At 47.0% G+C, this 20,544-nt stretch overlaps 2 protein-coding genes across 2 annotated transcripts; both read left to right on the top strand.

Annotated features, from left to right (window-relative positions):
* Positions 1-5,963: 5,963 nt before the first annotated feature.
* On the top strand, positions 5,964-7,268 carry IER3 (immediate early response 3). The gene is made up of 2 exons (XM_060615016.2): positions 5,964-6,213; positions 6,311-7,268. Exons 1-2 carry the CDS (start codon positions 6,004-6,006, stop codon positions 6,569-6,571), a joined length of 471 nt encoding a protein of 156 aa, XP_060470999.1. The 5' UTR covers positions 5,964-6,003; the 3' UTR covers positions 6,572-7,268.
* Positions 7,269-7,623: 355 nt separating this feature from the next.
* On the top strand, positions 7,624-19,491 carry FLOT1 (flotillin 1). The gene is made up of 13 exons (XM_060615001.2): positions 7,624-7,827; positions 8,134-8,194; positions 8,490-8,565; positions 8,657-8,747; positions 8,985-9,128; positions 9,265-9,384; positions 9,473-9,568; positions 9,792-9,944; positions 16,327-16,508; positions 16,670-16,715; positions 16,834-16,971; positions 17,231-17,395; positions 18,840-19,491. The coding sequence occupies exons 2-13, from the start codon at positions 8,152-8,154 to the stop codon at positions 18,867-18,869; spliced, it is 1,284 nt and encodes a 427-aa protein (XP_060470984.1). The 5' UTR covers positions 7,624-7,827; positions 8,134-8,151; the 3' UTR covers positions 18,870-19,491.
* The last annotated feature ends 1,053 nt before the right edge of the window (positions 19,492-20,544 follow it).

Raw genomic sequence — 20,544 nt, 5'->3', positions numbered from 1 at the left:
AGCCGAAGTCAGACACTTAACTGACTGAGCCACCCAGGCACCCCAAAAGAGAAATTCTATGTCCTGATGACGTTAGCACTTTGAGGCTATTTTGTCACCCTGGTCTTCTACTCCTGGATTAGCTCACTGCTGCCCATATCTCCCCCGAAGTAGCCCCTCTTCATATAATCATAATAGTGGCCATCATGGGAAAAAGCGCCTGCTATGTGCCTAGGAGCAGTATACTTATATACTTAATCCTCACAGTAACCTGAAAGCCAATTTGCCCATTATTCTTTCTTTTTTTCTTTTTTTTTTTCTTTTTCTAATTTACATCCAAGTTAGTTAGCATATAGTGCAACAATGATTTTAGGGGTAGATTCCTTAGTTCCCCTTACCCATTTAGCCCATCCCCCCTCCCACAACCCCTCCAGTAACCTTCTGTTTTTTCTCTGTATTTAAGAGTCTCTTATGTTTTGTCCCCCTCCCTGTTATATTATTTTTGCTTCCCTTCCCTTGTGCTCATCTGTTCTGTGTCTTAAAGTCCTCATGTGAGTGAAGTCATATATTTGTCTTTCTCTGACTGACAAATTTTGCTTAGCATAATACCCTCTAGTTCCATCCACGTAGTTGCAAATGGCAAGATTTCATTCTTTTTTATTGCTGAGTAATACTCCATTGTATATATATACCACATCTTCTTCATCCATTCACCCATCGATGGATATTTGGGCTCTTTCCATACTTTGGCTATTGTTGATAGTGCTGCTATAAACTTTGGGGTGCAGGTGCACCCACATTTCAATTGAGGGAACCTTTTCAGAGAAATTAAGTAGCTGGCCCAATATCATATAGTTAATAGGTAGCAAAGCTGGGGTTTAAACCCAGTTTCCTCTAACACCACTAGATTCTAATATGCTCTTTTTGCTACATCATGTCTCCTTTCTACTGCAAAACCAAGTCAAGTCAACAAAGTTACTGAGTATCTACCAAACATCCAGGTGCTGCTGAGCTTTCTGTTTCTGTTCCTTGAGTACCCTGACTCCAGCCCTCTAACCCTGTTACCCTTTTTCAAAAGTTCCCACTTCCAAATATCTGTCTCCTTCCCATTACCTTTGTCCCCCATACTAGCCTTCAGTCAGCAGTGCAGCAATACTCTAGGTGGCCAACAGGCACGACTCACTCTTATGCCAGGGATTTATACAGAGTGAGGGCCAGGGCTTTGCCAACCATCGCCTGCACAGTTATTTCCAATTTAATGGCAGATTCCCCTGAGCCACAGTTGAGCATCCCCCGTCTCCTCTTTGGAGAGGAAGCTTTGGGGGGGGGGGGGGGGGACAGACCTTTGAAGGGACACAGCTGGATAAACAGATACCTCTGAGGGTGAGGGGTAGCTCCTCAGAGAAGATGGATTTAAGAATATTTATGAACCCCCTACTAGGTGAAAGGCCATGTACTGGAGACACCACCAAGACATCATGAGGAAAAGGGCGGATGTGGTCCTGTATATTTATGGAGATTATATTCCAGTGGGGGAGACAAACAACAAAAAGTAAACAAATAGATAAAATGATTCCCCAAGGTAGCAAGTGTTGTAAGAAAATGCACAAGTGGCTAAGAAAGAGGTTGGCAGGAGGTCAAGCTCACGGGTCAAATGAGGGGAGTGAAGGAGCATGGCAATCCTGGGGAAGATGGAAAGGAAATGAGGAGTAGTGAGAGCAGTGGAATGGAAAGGGGCCAGCGGCCTGTTTGCCCAGGATTAGGGCAGTGAGAACTGGTGCAGCTGCCATCTCAGCCCCTGGCCCTTCCTGGCCTTAACTCATCCCCCAGCACTCACCCCCGCACCCTTTCATCGGCTTAATGATTCACTCTCAACCTTTCCCTAGCTTCCTGTGTGTCAGGAGGTGGTGGGGAGAGCTGTGTGTCTCTGAGGGTAGCAGAAACAGGGATGACATTGGTTGAGAAGGAATGGTGAGCAGTATGGGTTGTCTCGTTCTGCTCTGTCCCATTCTGGCCTTGCCACAAAGAAAGGTCTCTCTGTGCCGGGAGGACAGTAAAGATAACTAGGCCCAGCTGGAGGCCCAGATTCCAGATGTGGGAGGTAGTGGTGAAACAAGATCCTGACAGCCGGCTTTGTTTCCCCTCCCCTGCCTAATGCCCTAGAGAAAATTTCCATCATAAACAAGTTGTGCATTCCTGACCTTGGGTGCCCCCACCTCTCTCCCACCAAGCCTGTTTCTTCCATCATCACTATCTCCCCCACCCTCAATTTACATCTGTGTGAGCACGTATGTGGGCCCATGCACGCATGCCAATAGTCATGTATTCATTTTAATAGTTGTGTGGCGTGCAGGTTCCCTTGGAATAAGGATGCAGGTAGCTGTGTGGGCTCACTGTTTGGGTGTGAAAACAAGGATGGTGGCAGGTGTGAAAGGCAAGTATGGGAAAGGGATGTGTTTCTGTAGAGGTGTGTTTTATGTTGGTCAGGAAGAAGTGTTTAATACATGAGTTTAGACAGCAATGATGGGTGTAAAATAAAGAAACATAGAGGCCTAGGAAGCAGTTGTATACACAGAAATAGTGTATCTATTTTAGCCCAGTTCTGGGGATGTCCTCTATTTGCATCCCACATGTCCTTGGTTGAGAAACACCATCATTTGTTCCTTGTTTGTTATGTGTGTAAGAATTGTCCCAGCTAGGGGCACCTGGGTGGCTCAGTTGGTTGAGCGTCCAACTTCAGCTCAGGTCATGAGCTCCTGTTCATGGGTTTGAGCCCCTCATCGGGCCCTGTGCTAACAGCTCGGAGCCTGGAGCCTGCTTTGGATTCAGTGTCTCCTGCTCTCTCTCACTTGTGCCATGTCTCTCTCTGTCTCTCAAAAAAAAAAAAAAAAAAAAAAAGAATTGTCCCAGCTGTTCTTAAGATGTAACTTTGTATGTGCGGCTTGAAAGAGTGTATCCATGTCTCAAAGCTTGGGGTGACCCGGCCACTGTGTGAATACCATATGTGCATTTTCAGCTTTCATTTAATAAGACTGTTGAGCCACTACTACATGTAAGGCACTCTGCTGGGTTTTATGGAGGGCACAAAGACATGTGTGACACAGCACAGCCTGTAATGGAAGAGATCATATACGTACTCTGTGTGCACCAGGCATAATATGATCTGGAGTAAAGACCTGAGCCAGATGCATTTCAAATCCCTGGAGTCAGCCTTAAAGCCTTCATATTCTTAACTGTCAGCACCGCACTCTCCGTGCTCCGTGATTCTAACGATTCCCATCTCATTATTAAATCTCTGTGGTCTTGTGCTACAAGTGTCTCTTACTGCACCCCTCTTCCTGGTTCCCTCTGCCATAGCCCATCTCAGGCCCTTGTTATCTTCCACCTGAACCTTTCCAATAGCCTCCTATCCCATGCCCTACTTAGTTCCCAGCTTGAACTGTCCTCCTTTTATATCCTCCCATGACCCACAGAATCCACAATCTAGAGTCAAACTCAATTTCCTGGCCTGGCAGCTAAGTTCTCTCCACTCTGCCTACCTCCTTTCAAGTATCATTACTTCCCACTACTCCTTTACAGGAAACTTACTGTAAGATTGTTTTTCTTGTGATTCCCCAAACATATCCTGTACTTTTCCAGCTCAAGGCCTTTGCTGATTCCATTCTCTTCCTCACAGTCATCTTACACATCTGACTCTGTGGTATCCCACCCACAGTTCAAAGTCATCTCAAATGCCACTCTTCCATGAAGTCTTACCTTTTTGTTTTTTCCACCTTATTGATTAGACAGGCGTGAACACTAGTTCCTTTGGGTCCCCCTTTACACTTAGTCTTCAGTTTCCTTAAGACCCTCAAAACATGGGAATGCAAGCTGGTGCAGCCACTCTGGAAAACAGTATGGAGGTTCCTCAAAAAACTAAAAACAGAACTACCCTATGACCCAGCAATTGCACTACTAGGCATTTATCCAAGGGATACAGGTGTGCTGTTTCTAAGGGCACATGCACCCCCATGTTTATAGCAGCACTATCAACAATAGCCCAAGTTTGGAGAGAGCCCAAATGTCCATCGATGGATGAATGGATAAAGAAGATGTGGTATACATATACAATGGAGTATTACTCAGCAATCAAAAAGAATGAAATCTTGCCATTTGCAACAACGTGGATGGAACTGGAATGTATTATGCTAAGTGAAATTAGTCAGTCAGAGAAAGACAAAAATCATATGACTTCACTCAAATGAGGACTTTAAGAGACAAAACAGATGAACAAAAGGGAAGGGAAACAAAAATAATATAAAAACAGGAAGGGGGACAAAACATAAGAGACACTTAAATATGGAGAACAAACAGAGGGTTACTGGAGGGGTTATGGGAGGGGGGACAGGCTAAATGGGTAAGGGGCACTAAGGAATCTACCCCTAAAATCATTGTTGCACTATATGCTAACTAACTTGGATGGAAATTTTAAAAAATTAAATAAAAAATTTAAAAAGACCCTCAAAACAGTTCTCCTGATTGGGGTTCCCCCCCTGCATGCATAAGGTAAGGCCCACAAGGGTGAGGTGCCCACTAAATCTGGCTTGCCTCACTCAGCAGCCCCTATGCTGGAATTCATAGCCCTAGTACTTTGATCAGTACCTTCAACAGGGTACCCAGCACCAGTGAATGCTCAAAGGATGTTAAATTGTGTGTCCATGAGCAGCTGTCTCTAAGGCAGTTATGAAAATGTGTCAATTCTCTATTTTTTTTTTTTTAGCCAAGCGCCTCTCCCTTCTTATTACCATTACCATATTTGCATAACATCTCACAGTTTAAAATGTTCTTCACATAAATTTTGTTATTTTTTCTATATGACAAGGGACAAATCTGGGTGGCTGCTAACCTCTTGCCTTTCTGCACCAGCCTTATGTGAGCATTTCTGCACACATCTAAGTGGGTAGCTTTGTTATGTTATCCTTGCAAAGTCTCTGCACCTTTGCTCTGTGTGTGTGCGCGCACACGCACATGCATGTGTTATCTACACGTTAAAGAAGAGCAGAATAGGCCACCCCAAAATGTGCCACTATGCCATGTGAATTATTTTGAGCTGAAGGCAATCAACACCCAGAAGACTCAGGAAAAGCTTTTTACCTCTCTCCCTCAACTGGCTAAAAGAATTTAGATAGAGGCCTGAAAGATAAAGAGAGCTATTACACAGATAACCTTTTATCTGAAAGACTTACTCTTGGCAAGGCAAACTTCTGACTCCCAAACTTCGGTTCTTATCTTCCTCTGAATTGGCCTCCTCCTCTTTGAAGCCCCAGGCCACTGATCCATTCCCTAGCTCAAGATTGCTTATAAGCCTCAATTGCCTTACTGCCTTGAGTCTCATGGCTTCCTGGGTTCCAGAAGTAGGTAATTAAACTTGTTGTTTTTCCTGTTAATCTATCTTATATCAATTTAATTATTAGACCAGCCAAAGAAGAGACCATTTTTACTGCCCCTACAATACAGTGTGTGTTGAGGCAGGAAGCATTGTGTCTGTGTGTAGTTCATTTTTCCATGTCGTCTTGGCTATTTCACTAATAACTTTCCTCTTGGGGTGTGTGCGTTTTCTGCGTGCATCTACGAAGGTATAAATGTGCCTGTGTAACTGTAATTTCTTGACTTGCTAGGTCACTATTGTAGCAGTAAGATTTCTTTTTTAAGTCCTCCTGCTTCCCAAGAGATGGGACCTGTGGCCCAACCACCTTCTAAGCTGTCTGTTGGCCCCTCTCCATCTACCACATGTCCCGACATGTGCCTGAAGTCCGGGAACTCACCCACTCCACTCACAACTCACACACTCACAACACACTTGGGCGCCTAACCTTGCATAGGCCACTCCCTCTCTCGGCTTAATCTTCGGAATTTCCAGCTCGCTCCGGCCACCACTCCCAGTCGTGGGTGGAGTCGAAAAGGATCCGCCCATTCCAGGGCGCACAAAAATTGCTCCGCACGACCGCGGGTCCTCATCCGGCCTTCCGCCCAGCTCAGCTCACGATGTGTCACTCTCGCAGCTCCCTCCCCACCATGACCGTTCTGCGGGCCCCAACCCCTGTCTCCTCCACCAGCCCCGGACCCCGGCGGGGATCTGGTCCTGAGATCTTCACCTTCGACCCTCTTCCGGAGCCCGCGGTGGCCCCTGCCGCGCGCCCCAGCGCCTCCCGCGGGCATCGAAAGCGCAGCCGTAGGGTCCTGTACCCACGAGTGGTGAGTGTCGAGGAAGTAGGCAGCAGGTGGGGCAGGGCAGCGGGAACAGCCGAACCCCGAGATCTCAGCTAACCTTCCCTTCGTTGTCTCTCTTCAGGTCCGGCGCCAGCTGCCAGTCGAGGATCCGAACCCTGCCAAAAGGCTCCTTTTTCTTCTGCTTACCGTCATCTTCTGCCAGATCCTGATGGCTGAAGAGGGTGTGCCGGCACCCTTGGCTCCAGAGGACACCTCCAGCGGCGCATCCGCCACGCCCACCCCTGCGCCCCCGGTCCTCGAGTCCCTTAATCTGACCTCTGAGCCCTCGGACTACGCTCTGGACCTCAGCACATTTCTCCAGCAACACCCGGCCGCCTTCTAACCGGGACTCCCCACATCCCCCTCAAAAGAATCCGAAAAACCAAAGAAACACCAGGTGTACCTGGTGCGCGAGAGCGTATCCCAAACTGGGACTTCCGAGGCAATTTTAACTCACAACACTGCAGCGGAGACTCCAGCCCGAGCCTGGGATTAGAGGAGCACCGACACTCCGGGGCGAGATCGGGTGGGGAAGAGCGTCATTAATTTATTTCTTATTGATCCTAATTAATATTTATATATGTATTTATGTATGTTCCCCTAGGTGATGGAGGGGTGTATGTAATATTTATTTTAACTTATGCAGGGGTGTGAGATGTGCCCCCCTACTGAAAATGCAGATCTCTTAGTATTTGAGCTTTGTGGGAAACGTGGAAGCAGGGCTCCCAGAATTTAGGGAGACCCTTCTCCCGAGAAGGAATGGAGAGGATCTGGGTCCTGGAGAGCGCCCGGGCTGAGGCAAGGATGGTGGCGGGTCTTAGGTTTAGGGACTGGTATTCCGTCCTCCAGGATGTCACCTCCGCGGATCTATTGTGTGAGGCTTTGGCGGACTGTTGGGAATAAGGTCCTTGTCCGAGGATCTCCTCGAAGTTGCCCCCAAGGGGTGGCTACAGTGTCAAAGGTCGGTGGGCTATCGGGGGCGGCTGTGGGGTCGCCCGGTATGTTCTGTGAACACAAATAAACTCGATTTACGGTCAGCAGTCATCTGAATGTATCTTTGCAAGCGGCGATTCCCCATTCTTCCTCGGGCCGGCGGGAGGAGCTGGGTCCACGTCCCTAACGGGCGCTCCGCCCCAGGTGACCGGATACGGTCGTTTTTTGCCCAACGCGTGGTTTTCCCAGTTAGTACAGCCGAGCAAATCCGAGATGAAGCAATGTCCCCCGCCCTGGGTTGCCAGGCCCACGGAAGTCACGTCCTGCATCCCGGGGCGGAGCTCGCAGCTGGGGAAGGGCGACGGCGGGGGCGGCCGCTAGCCCAGCAGCCTCGGTAGGCCCGGCTGCTGGCTGGCTGTCTGCGAACCAGAGAGTGGCCTGCCGGGAAAGGGGCGGGCCGAGGGCGCAGGGGTGAGGGGGGCTGGCTCGCCGCGTGGGGCGGGGTCGCGTTTGCCGCAGCAACAGGGTGCGGCCGGGTGAGCGGCGCGGGCGCAGGCCCAGCTTTGCGGAAGGCGGTGCGTCGGGACCGCTGCTCAGTCCCCAGATCGGCTGCGCGCCCCAGCTGTTGCCGAGACCCCAGCCCGGCCGCAGCCAGCGTGCAGGGAGGTGGGTGGGGAGGGGAGATGTAGTCGGGCTGCGGAGGAGCGGGGAGGGTGGCTCAAGGTCTGGGGTCCGCTAGGCGCGGGAGAGCATTATCAGATAAGCAAGAAACTGTCCTCACAGAAGGCGGGACGGGGCAGGGACAGGGAGTGGCCGTAAGCCGGCGTGGGAGGGAGCCGCTGGGGATCTGTGGGACTGCAGAAGGAAATGTCTTAACGGACCCACGGGTGTGGAAGGGACTGGGCCTTGGAAAGAGAGAGTATTCACTTCTGTGGACCTCGCCCGCAAAGTTTTTCTCTCCCTTTCCTCCAGCTCTAACTAACCTGAGCCATGTTTTTCACCTGTGGCCCAAATGAGGCCATGGTGGTCTCCGGTAAGTAATGTTCTCTTCTCAGCCAGTGCCCCCCAGACTCTTGCGGTCCTGCCTCTGTCCTTTACTCTTCTCCCTACCAGCTCCCCAGCGCCAAGCCTTCTGTCCACCCCACCCCCCCATGGCTGCAAGCCACCCATTTGTGATTACCAGTCGCTACCCTTACGAGGCCCAGACTGTCTCCCCTCCAGCTCCCAGATTTCCTCGTGGGGATTATCCCCCCAACCCCAGTTTTTCAGTCTTCCATATTCTAGCCCTACCCCTCACCACTGCAACTTACTGCCCCCTCACCTTGCAGGTTTCTGCAGAAGCCCCCCAGTCATGGTAGCTGGAGGGCGTGTTTTTGTTCTGCCCTGCATCCAGCAAATCCAGAGGTAAGTAGGAGAACCAGGGAAGGGGAACCCTAGTTTTCTCTCTTTCCTTTTTTTTTTTTTTTTTCTCACTGTCCACTCCTTTTTCCCATAGGATCTCTCTCAACACACTGACCCTCAATGTCAAGAGTGAAAAGGTTTACACTCGCCATGGGGTCCCCATCTCAGTCACTGGCATTGCCCAGGTGAGGCTTTCAGAGCCTTTCCCCTGATGTCCATTCCTTCATCACCTTCTTTGTCCCCAGACATTAAGAATCTTCTGACCATGGCCTTCCCAACCTCTGGCTGCGGAGAAATTTCTCTGCGAAGTCTCACTTTCTCCAGGGACTCCCGAGGCGCTTGACTCTTCCATTCTTTTCCTGCTTCCTACCTGGCTTCATGAGACCTTCACCACACTCCCTCTATCCCTATTCTGGCTACAGGTGAAAATCCAGGGGCAGAACAAGGAGATGTTGGCAGCTGCCTGCCAGATGTTCCTGGGGAAGACAGAGGCTGAGATTGCCCATATTGCACTGGAGACTCTGGAGGGCCACCAGAGGGCTATCATGGCCCACATGACTGTGGAGGTGGGCTTGAGGGCAGGGAAAGATCTGGGAGGCATACCAGAGTGAGTTGGGCCTCTGGGCCAAGCTAGTCTGTGGGAGACAGTAGCCAGAGGACTGAGAGCTTAAATTCCTCCTTCCTACCATTCTGTTACCCTAGGAAATCTATAAGGACAGGCAGAAATTCTCAGAGCAAGTTTTCAAAGTGGCCTCCTCAGACCTGGTCAACATGGGCATCAGTGTGGTTAGCTATACCCTGAAGGACATTCATGATGATCAGGTATACCTAGGTGGCTGATCTTCTCCAGTTCCCTGCTCCCATCTCTTAAACCTTCCTGAGGATTCTGATTTCTGCTTCTCTCCCACAGGATTATTTGCACTCTTTAGGGAAGGCTCGAACCGCTCAAGTCCAAAAAGATGCTCGGATTGGGGAAGCAGAAGCCAAAAGAGATGCTGGGATCCGGGTGAGATAGATCCCACTTGGGGGGTCAGTTGGTCACTATGGATTTGTTGGGCATGCAGCGGGAGAGGGGATGGAAGAGGCACATCTGAGTGAGGTCTGGTAGAGCTGGGTTGGCAGAGGATATAGATGAGGCCACGTGCAGGGGAGCCTGGTGAGGAGTAGGCTCTCCCCGCGGGGCCTTCCTCTCCCTACTCTGACTTCCTTCCTGATCTCTGTGTGGACAGGAGGCCAAAGCCAAGCAGGAAAAGGTGTCTGCTCAGTACCTGAGTGAGATCGAGATGGCCAAAGCACAGAGAGACTATGAGCTAAAGAAGGCTGCATATGACATCGAGGTCAACACCCGCCGAGCACAGGCTGACTTGGCCTATCAGCTTCAGGTCAGAACTACCACACTGGGCAGTTCCTCTCAGGCCCTCCATCTCAGGCTACCACACTTTCTCAGGTTCTAACTCTGATCCCTTTACTCTGGCTGTCCATTTCTGACCCAACTCCTCCATATGAGGAAGATTTGAAAAACCTAACCATTTCAGTTGAAAAGTAAAGGCCAAGAAGGGATATGGTCAATAGGACTGGTCATATGTTTGGGCAGACTGTTCCCTGTGAAAGGGCACCTGGGTGAATGGGGTGAAGCAGAGCTAGGATCCAGCCCATGCTCTGCTCACCATACTGTGCATTCTGCCACAGGTCAGTGGTTCCGCATCCACCCAGGGGAAGGGGCACCTTTTTCTGATTTTCCGTGGGCTCAAAGCAGCCCTGGTGATCCAAGAAGGGCGTGAGGAAGAAAAACATGGATGTGAGCTTTGAATCCTGCAAAGTGAGATATGGGCAGCCCTTGATATTGCAAGGAGGCATGATCAGTCCTCTTTGTTTGCAGATTCTGTATTTGAGAATTTGCCTACTCAAAAATTTATTGGTAACCCCAGAAACAGTACTTGTGGCACCTTTGTGGTCATTTGCACACAATGCACAGAGCAGTGAAAACTTTGAGTTGCCTAACGTGCAGCGGAGGTTGAACAAGATGTTCTGCCTTCCTGTTTCAGCTCTCATAAGGTAAAAAGTGTCATTTTCACAGTATATTTACTGCCATGTTTTTTGCATTTTTGTACTTTTTGTTGGTGATTTTGCTGTTTAAAATGGCCCCCAAGCGTACTGCTAAAGTGCTAAGTATTTCTAAGTGCAAGGAGGCTGTGATATGCCTATAGAGAAAATACATGTGTTAGATAAGCTTCTTTCAGACAGGAGTTATAGTGCTTTTGGCTATGAGTTTGTTGTTAATGAATTAACAATGTATATTACATAAGGTATCTTTCAACAGAAACACATGTAAAACAAGGACATATACTAATCTGTCGATGAAAATGTTGTGACCAAGGGCTCACAGGAACCTAATAGCAAAATAAGTATTTGCTAATTCAGTATTCATGGCTACTCTATAGATCTACCACAAATAATGAAAATCAACTGTATTTTGAGACCTTTACCCAAAGGATGGCAATATTATGAAATTTGGTTTTGCCAAGAATTGGTACAGGCTGAAAGCCTAATGAAGTGCAAAACCTCTTTAGTTTATGATGTTAAATTCCTGGTGTTTTGACAGGTAATTGAGTGTAGCATAGTGCTTTGCTCCTCAGCATGGTCTGCCTACCAGCAGCATCAGCATCAGCATCAGCATCACTGTGGAACTTGTTAGATACAAAATCTCAGGCTCCAGTCCTACTGACTGAATCAGAATCTGCATTTTTTTTTTTTTTTAAGTAGGCTGCAGACCCAGTGTGGGACATGAATGCACGACCCTGAGGTCAAGAGTCACATGCTTTACTGACTGGGCTAGCCAGGTGCCCCCAAAGCCTGCATTTTTAACAAAATCCCCAGGAGATTCATGTACACACTGGAGTTTGAAAAGCACTAACATTGTGGAAACCATTTGCTTGAGTGGTCCTTAACCTTCTAAAAATGGCTTTATTTGTCTGAAGATCAAAGGATTGAGCTGATTTTGGCTCTGTTCCAGCTTTTATGAGTTCTTTATTTTGTGCCAGGCTTTGTGCTAGGTGCTCATGAAATAAGGATTCATTCAATAAATATGTATTCAATAAATACATATTCATTCAATAAATATGTAAGTGCTTACTATGTGCCAGACATTGTTTTGGAGGTAAGGATATAAGGCAGAAAAGATTCCTGCCCTTGTGGAGCTTACATTATAACACAGGAAACAGCTAATAAGCAAGTACATAATTTTTATGGGTTCTTGTTTAAGTGCTATGATGGAAATACACAGAGTGAGCAAAAAACTGTGGAGAGGTACTATATTAGGTTAGGGGTGATCCAAGAAAGCTTCAGTGAGGAAGTGACTTATGAGATGAAACCTGAACATGAGAAGGAGCCAGCAATGTAAAGAGTTGTGGACCAAGAACATTCTAGGCCAAGGCTGTTCAAATAGAACTTTCTATGATGATGGAAGTGCTGTAAATCTGTGCTGTGATTTTTTTTTTTACACATTTTTTAATTGTTTTTATTCGTTTTCAAGTTTATTTATTTTTGAGAGAGAGAGAGAGACTCACACACAATGCAAGTGGGGGAGGGGCAGAGAGAGAGGGATACATAGAATCTGAAGCAGGCTCCAGGCTCTGAGCTGTCAGCACAGAGCCCAGTGTGGGACTTGAACTAACGAACTGTGAGATCATGACCTGAGCTGAAGTCGGATGCTTGACCACTGAGCCACCCAGGCGTCTCTGTGCTGTGATGTTCAGTGCTTCAAATGTGGCTAGTGAAATGTAGGAACAGAATTTTTAATTGTATTTAATATTAATTTAAATATAAATAGCCATATGTGGCTAGGCAGAGGACCATCATGTGCAAAGGCCCTGAGGTAGGAAAGCTTGGTATATCCCAGGAACAGAAAGGAGGGTTCTGATCTGGTGTGGCTGGTATGCAGTGAGATGGCAAGGTAGGCATGGCCAGGTCACATAGGGTTCAGGTGGTCGTGATGGAGACTTAGAATTCAAAACCCAGTAGAATGCTATTGGAGAACTTTTTTTTTTTTTTTTTTTTTTTTGAGAAAGAGTGTACACACAAGAGCAGGGGAAGATGAGAGAGAGGGGGAGAGAGAATCCCAAGAATGCTCCACACTACCAGTGTGGAGCCCAGTGCAGGGCTCGACCCCACGAAACGAGATCATGACCTGCATCAAAACCAAGAGTCAGACGCTCATCTGACTGAGGCACTTAGGTGTCCCATACTATTGGAGAACTCTAAGCAGCGTGCTGCCATGGTTTAATTTACATTTTCACAAGGATCAGTATGGCTGCTATGAGGAGAATTGATTGTCAGAAGACAAGAGAGGAAGCAGGAATTTAAGTTGGAAGCTTTCTCAAAGATGATGGATTGAATAAATATAGTTAATTGCACTCCCTCTAAAACCTCACTAAAACCACATAGAGTGATTTTTGAAAAGAAAGGGAAGACAAAAACAGATGCAGAGAATAGAATCAGAGGGAACAGAAAGCATTTTGGAAGCCAGAAAGCCATCGTAATTGACTAAGCCAGTCTGAGACAGCTGAGCCAGAGCTGCAGGGAGAAACAATGTAATCAGCTGAGGCTCAGGAGATAGCAGCAACAGGTGCCTCTGGAGTTGTGATGAGACTGTTGAAATGAGGAGAAATGAGGTAAATGTGATAAAAAGTCACTTCTCAGCTCCTCTGGCTCCCTATGTCTTTGGTCATAGGCTCTTCTCTGCCCTAGTAGACATTGGGAAGTTTATTATCTGACAAGAGAAAACTAGAGGATATATGAGCCAGCTAGGCACAGGTGAGGGCCTGGTACTTTATCAATGACAGGCACGATGTGACTGACCATTGAATACTAAATGCTGACAGCCTCCCCTAACTCCCTTACCCCATTTGCCCCCCAGACCCTCCATCTTCCAAAGAAGACATCAGAAGACCATGCTGGGGAACATGACCAATCCAAAGGGAAAGGCTTAAAGATTCTGAATCAGAGGTTCCTCAGCAGGTGACCTGCCCAATCACCCTAGAGTGAAGCTCAAAGTCAACAAGCTTTATCCACATGCCCACAGTTTCCTTTCACTGTTTTAAACTTTAAACAGTTTTAAACTGTTTAAAACTGTTTTAAACAGTTTTTTTACTGTGAGCAGACAGCCAAGAATTACCTGATATATGAGGAAATACTGCAACATGGAAGACTGAGACCAAAACCACAAACAGCAAAGTGATTTGAAGGATATATATACTATGCAGGGAGAAGAAAGTTAAAAAAAATTTTTTTAATACCCCCAGTGAGATAAGAGGAAAATTCACATCCAGAAAATCAGGACATAGAACAGAAAACAAAAAAAGAGCTCTTAGGGGTGCCTGGGTAGTTCAGTTGGTTGCATGTCCGACTTCAGTTCAGGTCAAGATCTCACGGTTTGTGTGTTTGAGCCCTGTGTTGGGCTCTGTGCTGACAGCTCCGAACCTGGACCCTGCTTCGGATTCTGTGTCTCCCTCTCTCTTTGCCCCTCCCCCACTGGTGTGTGCGTGTGTGCTCTCTCTCACTCTCTCAAAAATAAAAAATAATAATAATAATTAAAAATAAGTAAATAATTAAAAGAGCTCCTAGAAATTAATAAGATGGCAGAAATGAGGGCGGAAATCACATTGAAAGAAATTCTAATCAAGGGATTTATTAACCTAATTCTAATAAATTATTCTAATTTTAATAAATTCATTAATCCTAATCTGTAGATTTATTAATCTAATAAATCAACAGAACAAAGTAACTGGGAGGAAAACTGCCAATGGAAAACATTTTTAAATGGTTATTCTGAAAGGTATAACTTTCTAGGTTGAAACCCTCTACCAAGTATGTAATACAATGAATGAAAAACAGCTACACCGTGAAATTTCAGAACATGGAGAACAAAGAAAGGATCTAAAAGCTTCCACAGAAAAAGAACAGATCTCAAAGGGTCAGGCATCAAAATGACTTCAGATTTCTCAAGAAACTAGAAGACCATGGAGAAATGCTTTCAAAATGCTGATGGGAAATGAATTCTAAAGTTTACTTATTTTGAGAGAGAGAGAGAGAGAACAAGTGAGGGAGAGACAGAGAGGGAGAGAGAGAGATTCCCAAGTAGGCTGAGCTGACACAACGTGGGGCTCAAACCCATGAACTGTGAGATCACGACCTGAGCTGAAATCAAAAGTCGGATGCTTAACTGACTGATCCACCCAGGTGTCCCCCCCCCCCCCCAACCTTTTTAAAACTTTATTTATTTATTTTGGGAAAATGAATTTTAACATAATAACTTGTACTCAACCTAATTGTCATTCAAATAGAAAGGTAGGGGAAAACCTCAGAAAAGCAAGATCTCAAAAAACTTATTGTCCACATACTCTTTCTGAGGAAGCTGCTGGGGGTTATTTCATCAAAAGGTGGGCTTAAACAGGAGGGGTGCCTGAGTGGCTCAGTGGGTTGAGTGTCAAACTTCTGCTCAGGTCATGATCTGATGGTTTGTGGGTTCAAGCCCTGCGTTAGGCTCTGGGCTGACAGCTCGGAGCCTGGAGCCTGCTTCAGATTCTGTGTCTCCCTCTCTGCCCCTCCCCTGCTCTCACTCTGTTTCTCGAATTGTCTCAAAAATAAACAACATTTAAAAAAAAAAAAAAAAGGTGGGCTTAAAGCGGGCAGGAGGGACTCCAACACAGAGAGATCCTGCACTCTGGGGTAGAGAGCAACTAGTCCAGTTTGGGACCTGTTTGGAATTTTAGGGTCAAAGACACTGGAGGGTGCCATACTCAGAAGCATTGTTCTCGAGTGAACAGATGGCTGCATTAGAGGCTGGGCACCATCTCTGGTATTGATAAGACCCACAGAGATGTTGGTACATGGCTGAGCCAGAGCAGTGAGATAATAAAGACACATGTTTTTCTCTGGTACCTCTCACCAAAGTCTTGGCAAGAGCCTTCTGATCTCTGTACTCTACAAGGAATTAGAAAAAGAAATATGCCTAAATAAGAGGAATTCTATATGTACACATTCTTGTAGATGCTTTGAATGTCCCTGGGAGAAGAATACACAAGAAACTGGTCACAATGGTTGCTTCTGGGGAAAGGAACAAGGTGGTTTGAGGAAATAAGTGGATGGAAGCCTTGCTTATCATTATTCGTTTTTTTTTTTTTCTTCTGAATTTGTACCATATGCAAAAAATAAAAGTGAAAAAGATACATACATACACCCGCCCCTGCCCCTGCCCCTGCCCCAAGCCAGTTAGGCAGCTGTTGGCAGGTCAGGCTAGAGTTGAGGGTGACTTGCAGGAAGTTTACAGGAGTACAGATGGAAAGAAGTACATGGGTTTGAGTGAGCCTAAAGGTGGAAGACGGCCACTGTGCACCAGAGCCCTCCAGTGCTCGTACTCTAGCAATGGACACTGTGGAGAAATAGACTAATAGGGGAGCTCAACAGAGGGAAACTTAGCATGGCCAAGGGAGAACAGGGACTGGATCCCAGCCCTATGCATCTCTTGATGCTGAGGCTGCTTAGAAAATGCCCTACCCTTGATATTGCCTCTGAGAAGGATCAGGCCATCCCCCAATCTATGACTGGGATCCATATGGGAAATGGACTTTGCTGGGCTGGCTGAACCCGCCAAGGACTAACTTCATGTACCTACTCTGTTTATATCTCTCCTGGAGCTCTGGCTTCTCTCTGTGGTTCCTGGGAACTTGCCCTTCAGTCCTGATGTTGAGCATCTCTCCTACCCAGGTGGCCAAGACTAAGCAGCAGATCGAGGAGCAGCGGGTACAGGTGCAGGTGGTGGAGCGGGCCCAGCAGGTGGCAGTGCAGGAACAGGAGATCGCCCGCCGAGAGAAGGAGCTGGAGGCCCGAGTTCGGAAGCCAGCCGAGGCTGAGCGCTACAAGCTGGAGCGCCTAGCTGAGGCAGAGAAGTAAATGCCCCTTCCCAGGCCCCATCCTGGATCCTTTACCATGTGGGTGCCCCCATATGAAGAACTGAGTTCTATGGAACTCGGGTTACAGGAGCCTCTGTCTCTCCAATGGGGTCTGCCTTTTGCCCCTCCTCAGCCCCTCCCTCCCCTTGTGTGCCCAGGTCTCAACTGATTATGCAGGCTGAGGCAGAAGCTGAATCTGTGAGGGTGAGTTAAGAGGGGGCTCTTGCTGGCTTGTGGAGGGAGTAGGGGTTGCTGTATCAGCTTGGGTTCCTTATCCTTAACTACAGCCATCAGTACCACAACTTTCCTGTACCCTTCTCAGATGCGTGGGGAGGCTGAGGCCTTTGCCATAGGGGCTCGAGCCCGGGCCGAGGCTGAGCAGATGGCCAAGAAAGCGGAAGCATTCCAGCTGTACCAGGAGGCTGCTCAGCTGGACATGCTGCTGGAGAAGCTGCCCCAGGTCTGGAGGTTGTGTGGGCACCAGGAGAGGAACAGAACCAGGGAATGTAGGGTGGGCGGAAATGAGGGGCAAGAGCTTGGGGAGAACCAGGCTAGGGGACCATAAATTAGGGGTGGGAATTATAAGCCAGCAACCAAAGTGAGGAAGGATGATCTTTACAAAGTGAAGCAGATCAAGGATCTTGAAGCCCAGGGTAAGGCGTTTTAGGAAGGAGTGTGGTCAGACCACAGGTGCTGAGTGGGCATCTCTCACCTACCAGGTAGCAGAGGAGATCAGTGGTCCCTTGACCTCTGCCAAAAAGATCACACTGGTGTCCAGTGGAGGCGGGGCCATGGGGGCGGCCAAAGTGACGGGGGAAGTACTGGACATACTGAGCCGCTTGCCAGAGAGCGTGGAAAGACTCACAGGCGTCAGCATCTCCCAGGTGAGGGTCTGTAGGGTGGGAGCTGTGGAACAGAATTTCTGGGTTCCTGGGGCATGTGATGCAGTGGGCCTAGTAGTGGGACCAGCACTAAGGAGGCTTGGGGACCATTGACGTTTTTGTTCTCTATGTGCCAGACACACTGCTAAGCTTCTACACATATGGTTTGTTTTTTAAAATCAAAGTATCCTTTGGGTAAGTAGTATTTTACAAAGTAAAGAAACAACTTCCAATATGTTAAGGAGCTCAGCCCCTGTCATACAGCTGGTGAAGCTAGGCTTCAAACCCAGGCTTACCATCCTCTAGAGCCTTGTGGCCCCACTAGCACAAGAAACTAGTTGCAGCCTGTTGACAATTAATTCCAAGCCATATTACTACTTTTCTTGGTGTCTGTTTATTCACCTATAGATTATGGTAGAGGTCAGAAAGCAGGCCCTGGAACCAGACTGTTCTGGTGTGAATCTTGGCTTCAGTGCCTGCTAGCTGTGATCTTAGACAAGTTCTCTACTTCCCTGTACCTCTTTCCTCACCTTAAAATCATGTTAATAATACTATTTACTATGTTGAATTGCTGAAGGGATTTTATATATATATATAAATATATATAGATATCTATGTATAAATATATATAGATATATATTTATATATAGATATCTATATATAAATATATATAGATATATATATAAATATATAAAGTCGATTGAGCGTCCAGCTTCAGCTCAGGTCATGATCTCACGATTTGTAAGTTCAAGCCCCACATCAGGCTCGCTGCTGTCAGTGCAGAGCCAGCTTCAGATCCTCTGTCTCCCTCTCTCTTCTGCCCCTCCCCCGTTCCTGTTCTGTTGCTCAAAAATGAATAAACATTAAAAAAAAAAAAAAAAAAAAAAATATATATATATATATATATATATATATATATATATATATATATATATAGGGGTGCCTGGGTGGTTCAGTTGGTTAAGTGTCTAACTCTTATTTCAGCTCAGGTCATGATCTCAGTTTTGAGTTTGAGCCCTGCATTAGGCTCTGTGCTGACAGTGCAAAACCTGCATGGGATTCTCTCTCCCAGTCTCTCTGGCCCTCCCCTGCTCGCTCTCTCTCTCTCTCTCTCTCTCAAAAAATAAAAATTAAAAATATATAGAAGTGCCCTTCAAGTTAGTTTCCTTGGAGTCTTCTTGAGGCCTTCATTGAAAGCACTGAGAGATTAGGAGCTGAGGAAGGTCTGTGAAAGGGCTCTGGCCCTCTCCGCTCCTCTTCAGTGATATATTGCTGTACATGGGGCCTAATGACCACTTGACAAGAGGGTAGGGTAGGGTGGCAGAAAAAAAACTTCTTAGAAGACTCCTGGAAAATGCATGTCCTCCCTTCAGCCTTCATCCAAATGGGGACCTGGGAGAATAGGGTACCTGGTTCCCAAGTGTCATCACCATTGTCTTTTTGCCAGGTTAACCACAAGCCTTTGCGAACAGCTTGAGCCGTCAACCTTCGCTGATGCCTAGCCTCATGGCTCAAGTTGCCAGAATGGTTCCCATACTGCATGTACAACTGGCTTCCCTGAGCATGTCCTTTTGACATTGGGGTCCCAACCCTCATCTCCTTGCCAAATTGCCTGTGCCTTGCCTTGAAGGGGAATGGTCACTCCCCTTGCCAACCCTACACTGCCAAGAGTATCGGTCCCCCAGGATTCCCATGCCAGTCTTCTGATTATCCTACTCACCCAGCTTATTTAACTTCCTAATTACACTGTGTGAGCCTAATTACACTGTCTAGAATTTTCCTGACCCAAACTTGAGGGATGGCCTGGAGGTTCGCAACTTTGTCAAATCAATTGCTGTTAAGAAGCACTAACACTAGAGTGTCTGGGTGGCTCAGTCAGTTAAGCATTCGACTTCAGCTCAGGTCATGATCTTGCGGTTTGTGGATTCAAGCCCTGCATTGGGTTCTGTGTTGACAGCTTGGAGCCTGGAGCCTGCTGTGAATTCTGTATCTCCCTGTCTCTCTGCCCCTCCCCTGCTCACACTCTCTCAAAAATAAAAAAAATTACAAATTACAAATACTGATGAACAACTAATAAAGCAGAATTCATTCAAAATGAATGCTAGTATGTAGCTTATTCCCTTCGTTCAGTAGACTTTTGGGGCACCTGGGTGGCTCAGTCAGTTAAGCATCCAACTTCAGTTCAGGTCATGATCTTGCCATTCCGGAGTTCAACCCCCGAATTGAGCTCGGTGCTGATATCTCAGCCTGGAGCCTGTTTCAGATTCTGTGTCTCCTTCTCTCTCTGCCCCTCCCCCACTCATGCGCGCGCGCGCGCTCTCTCTCTCTCAAAAATAAACATTAAAAATTTTAAGGGGCGCCTGAGTGGCTCGGTCGGTTAAGTGACTCACTTTGGCTCAGGTCATGATCTCACGGTTCCTGCATTTGAGCCCCACATGCTGACAGCTCAGAGCCTGGCGCTGGCTTCGGATTCTGTGGCTCCATCTCTCTCTCTGCCCCTCCCCCACTCATGCTCTCTCTCTCAAAAACAAAAAAGATACAAAAAAAAGTTTTTAAATACTTTCTAGAATGGGAGAAGTTACTTGTACACTGTTAAAGTTGCACAACTTTTTTCCTGCAAAAAAGTTGGCTACAGGCGGAAAGCGTGCTGAAATGGGAGGAATGGAGAGAACTGCACTAGTCCCCAGAATTACTGAAAATAGGGCCAAGGAAAATTATGTTGACTTAAATTTCTAAGGTAGCTTTGAGACTTATTTTGTGTACTTAGAAGTATGGGGTAGGTTTTAGGTGTAAGTCACTTTAGACCATAACGTGGCATCCCTCACTAGTTATCTTTCCCTTGTGTTAACTGAGAAAATGCCAAAGGGTAACAGAAAACAGGACACAGAGCCATAACCCAAATGAACCCTGGATGTGCTATACTTTGGAAGTGGTGCAGTAGTAACTTCCAACTCTTCATTCATGAGATTCTCCCAGACTACGGTTAAAACAGATTGCTGTAGTCAACTGGTTTCTGGTTTAGTACATCCCAGTAGGCCTGAGGATCTGCATTTCTAGAAGTTCCAAGAGGATGTTGATGCCTGCTGGTCTGGGAACCAGTTACACAAACATTCATCTCCGTTCCCATTTCTGTCCATAGATCCTGCATCTGA

Source organism: Panthera onca, chromosome B2 (genome assembly GCF_046562875.1).
Source record: "Panthera onca isolate mPanOnc1 chromosome B2, mPanOnc1 haplotype 2, whole genome shotgun sequence".
NCBI lineage: Eukaryota > Metazoa > Chordata > Mammalia > Carnivora > Felidae > Panthera > Panthera onca.
This window is presented reverse-complemented; position numbering and strand designations above follow the sequence as displayed.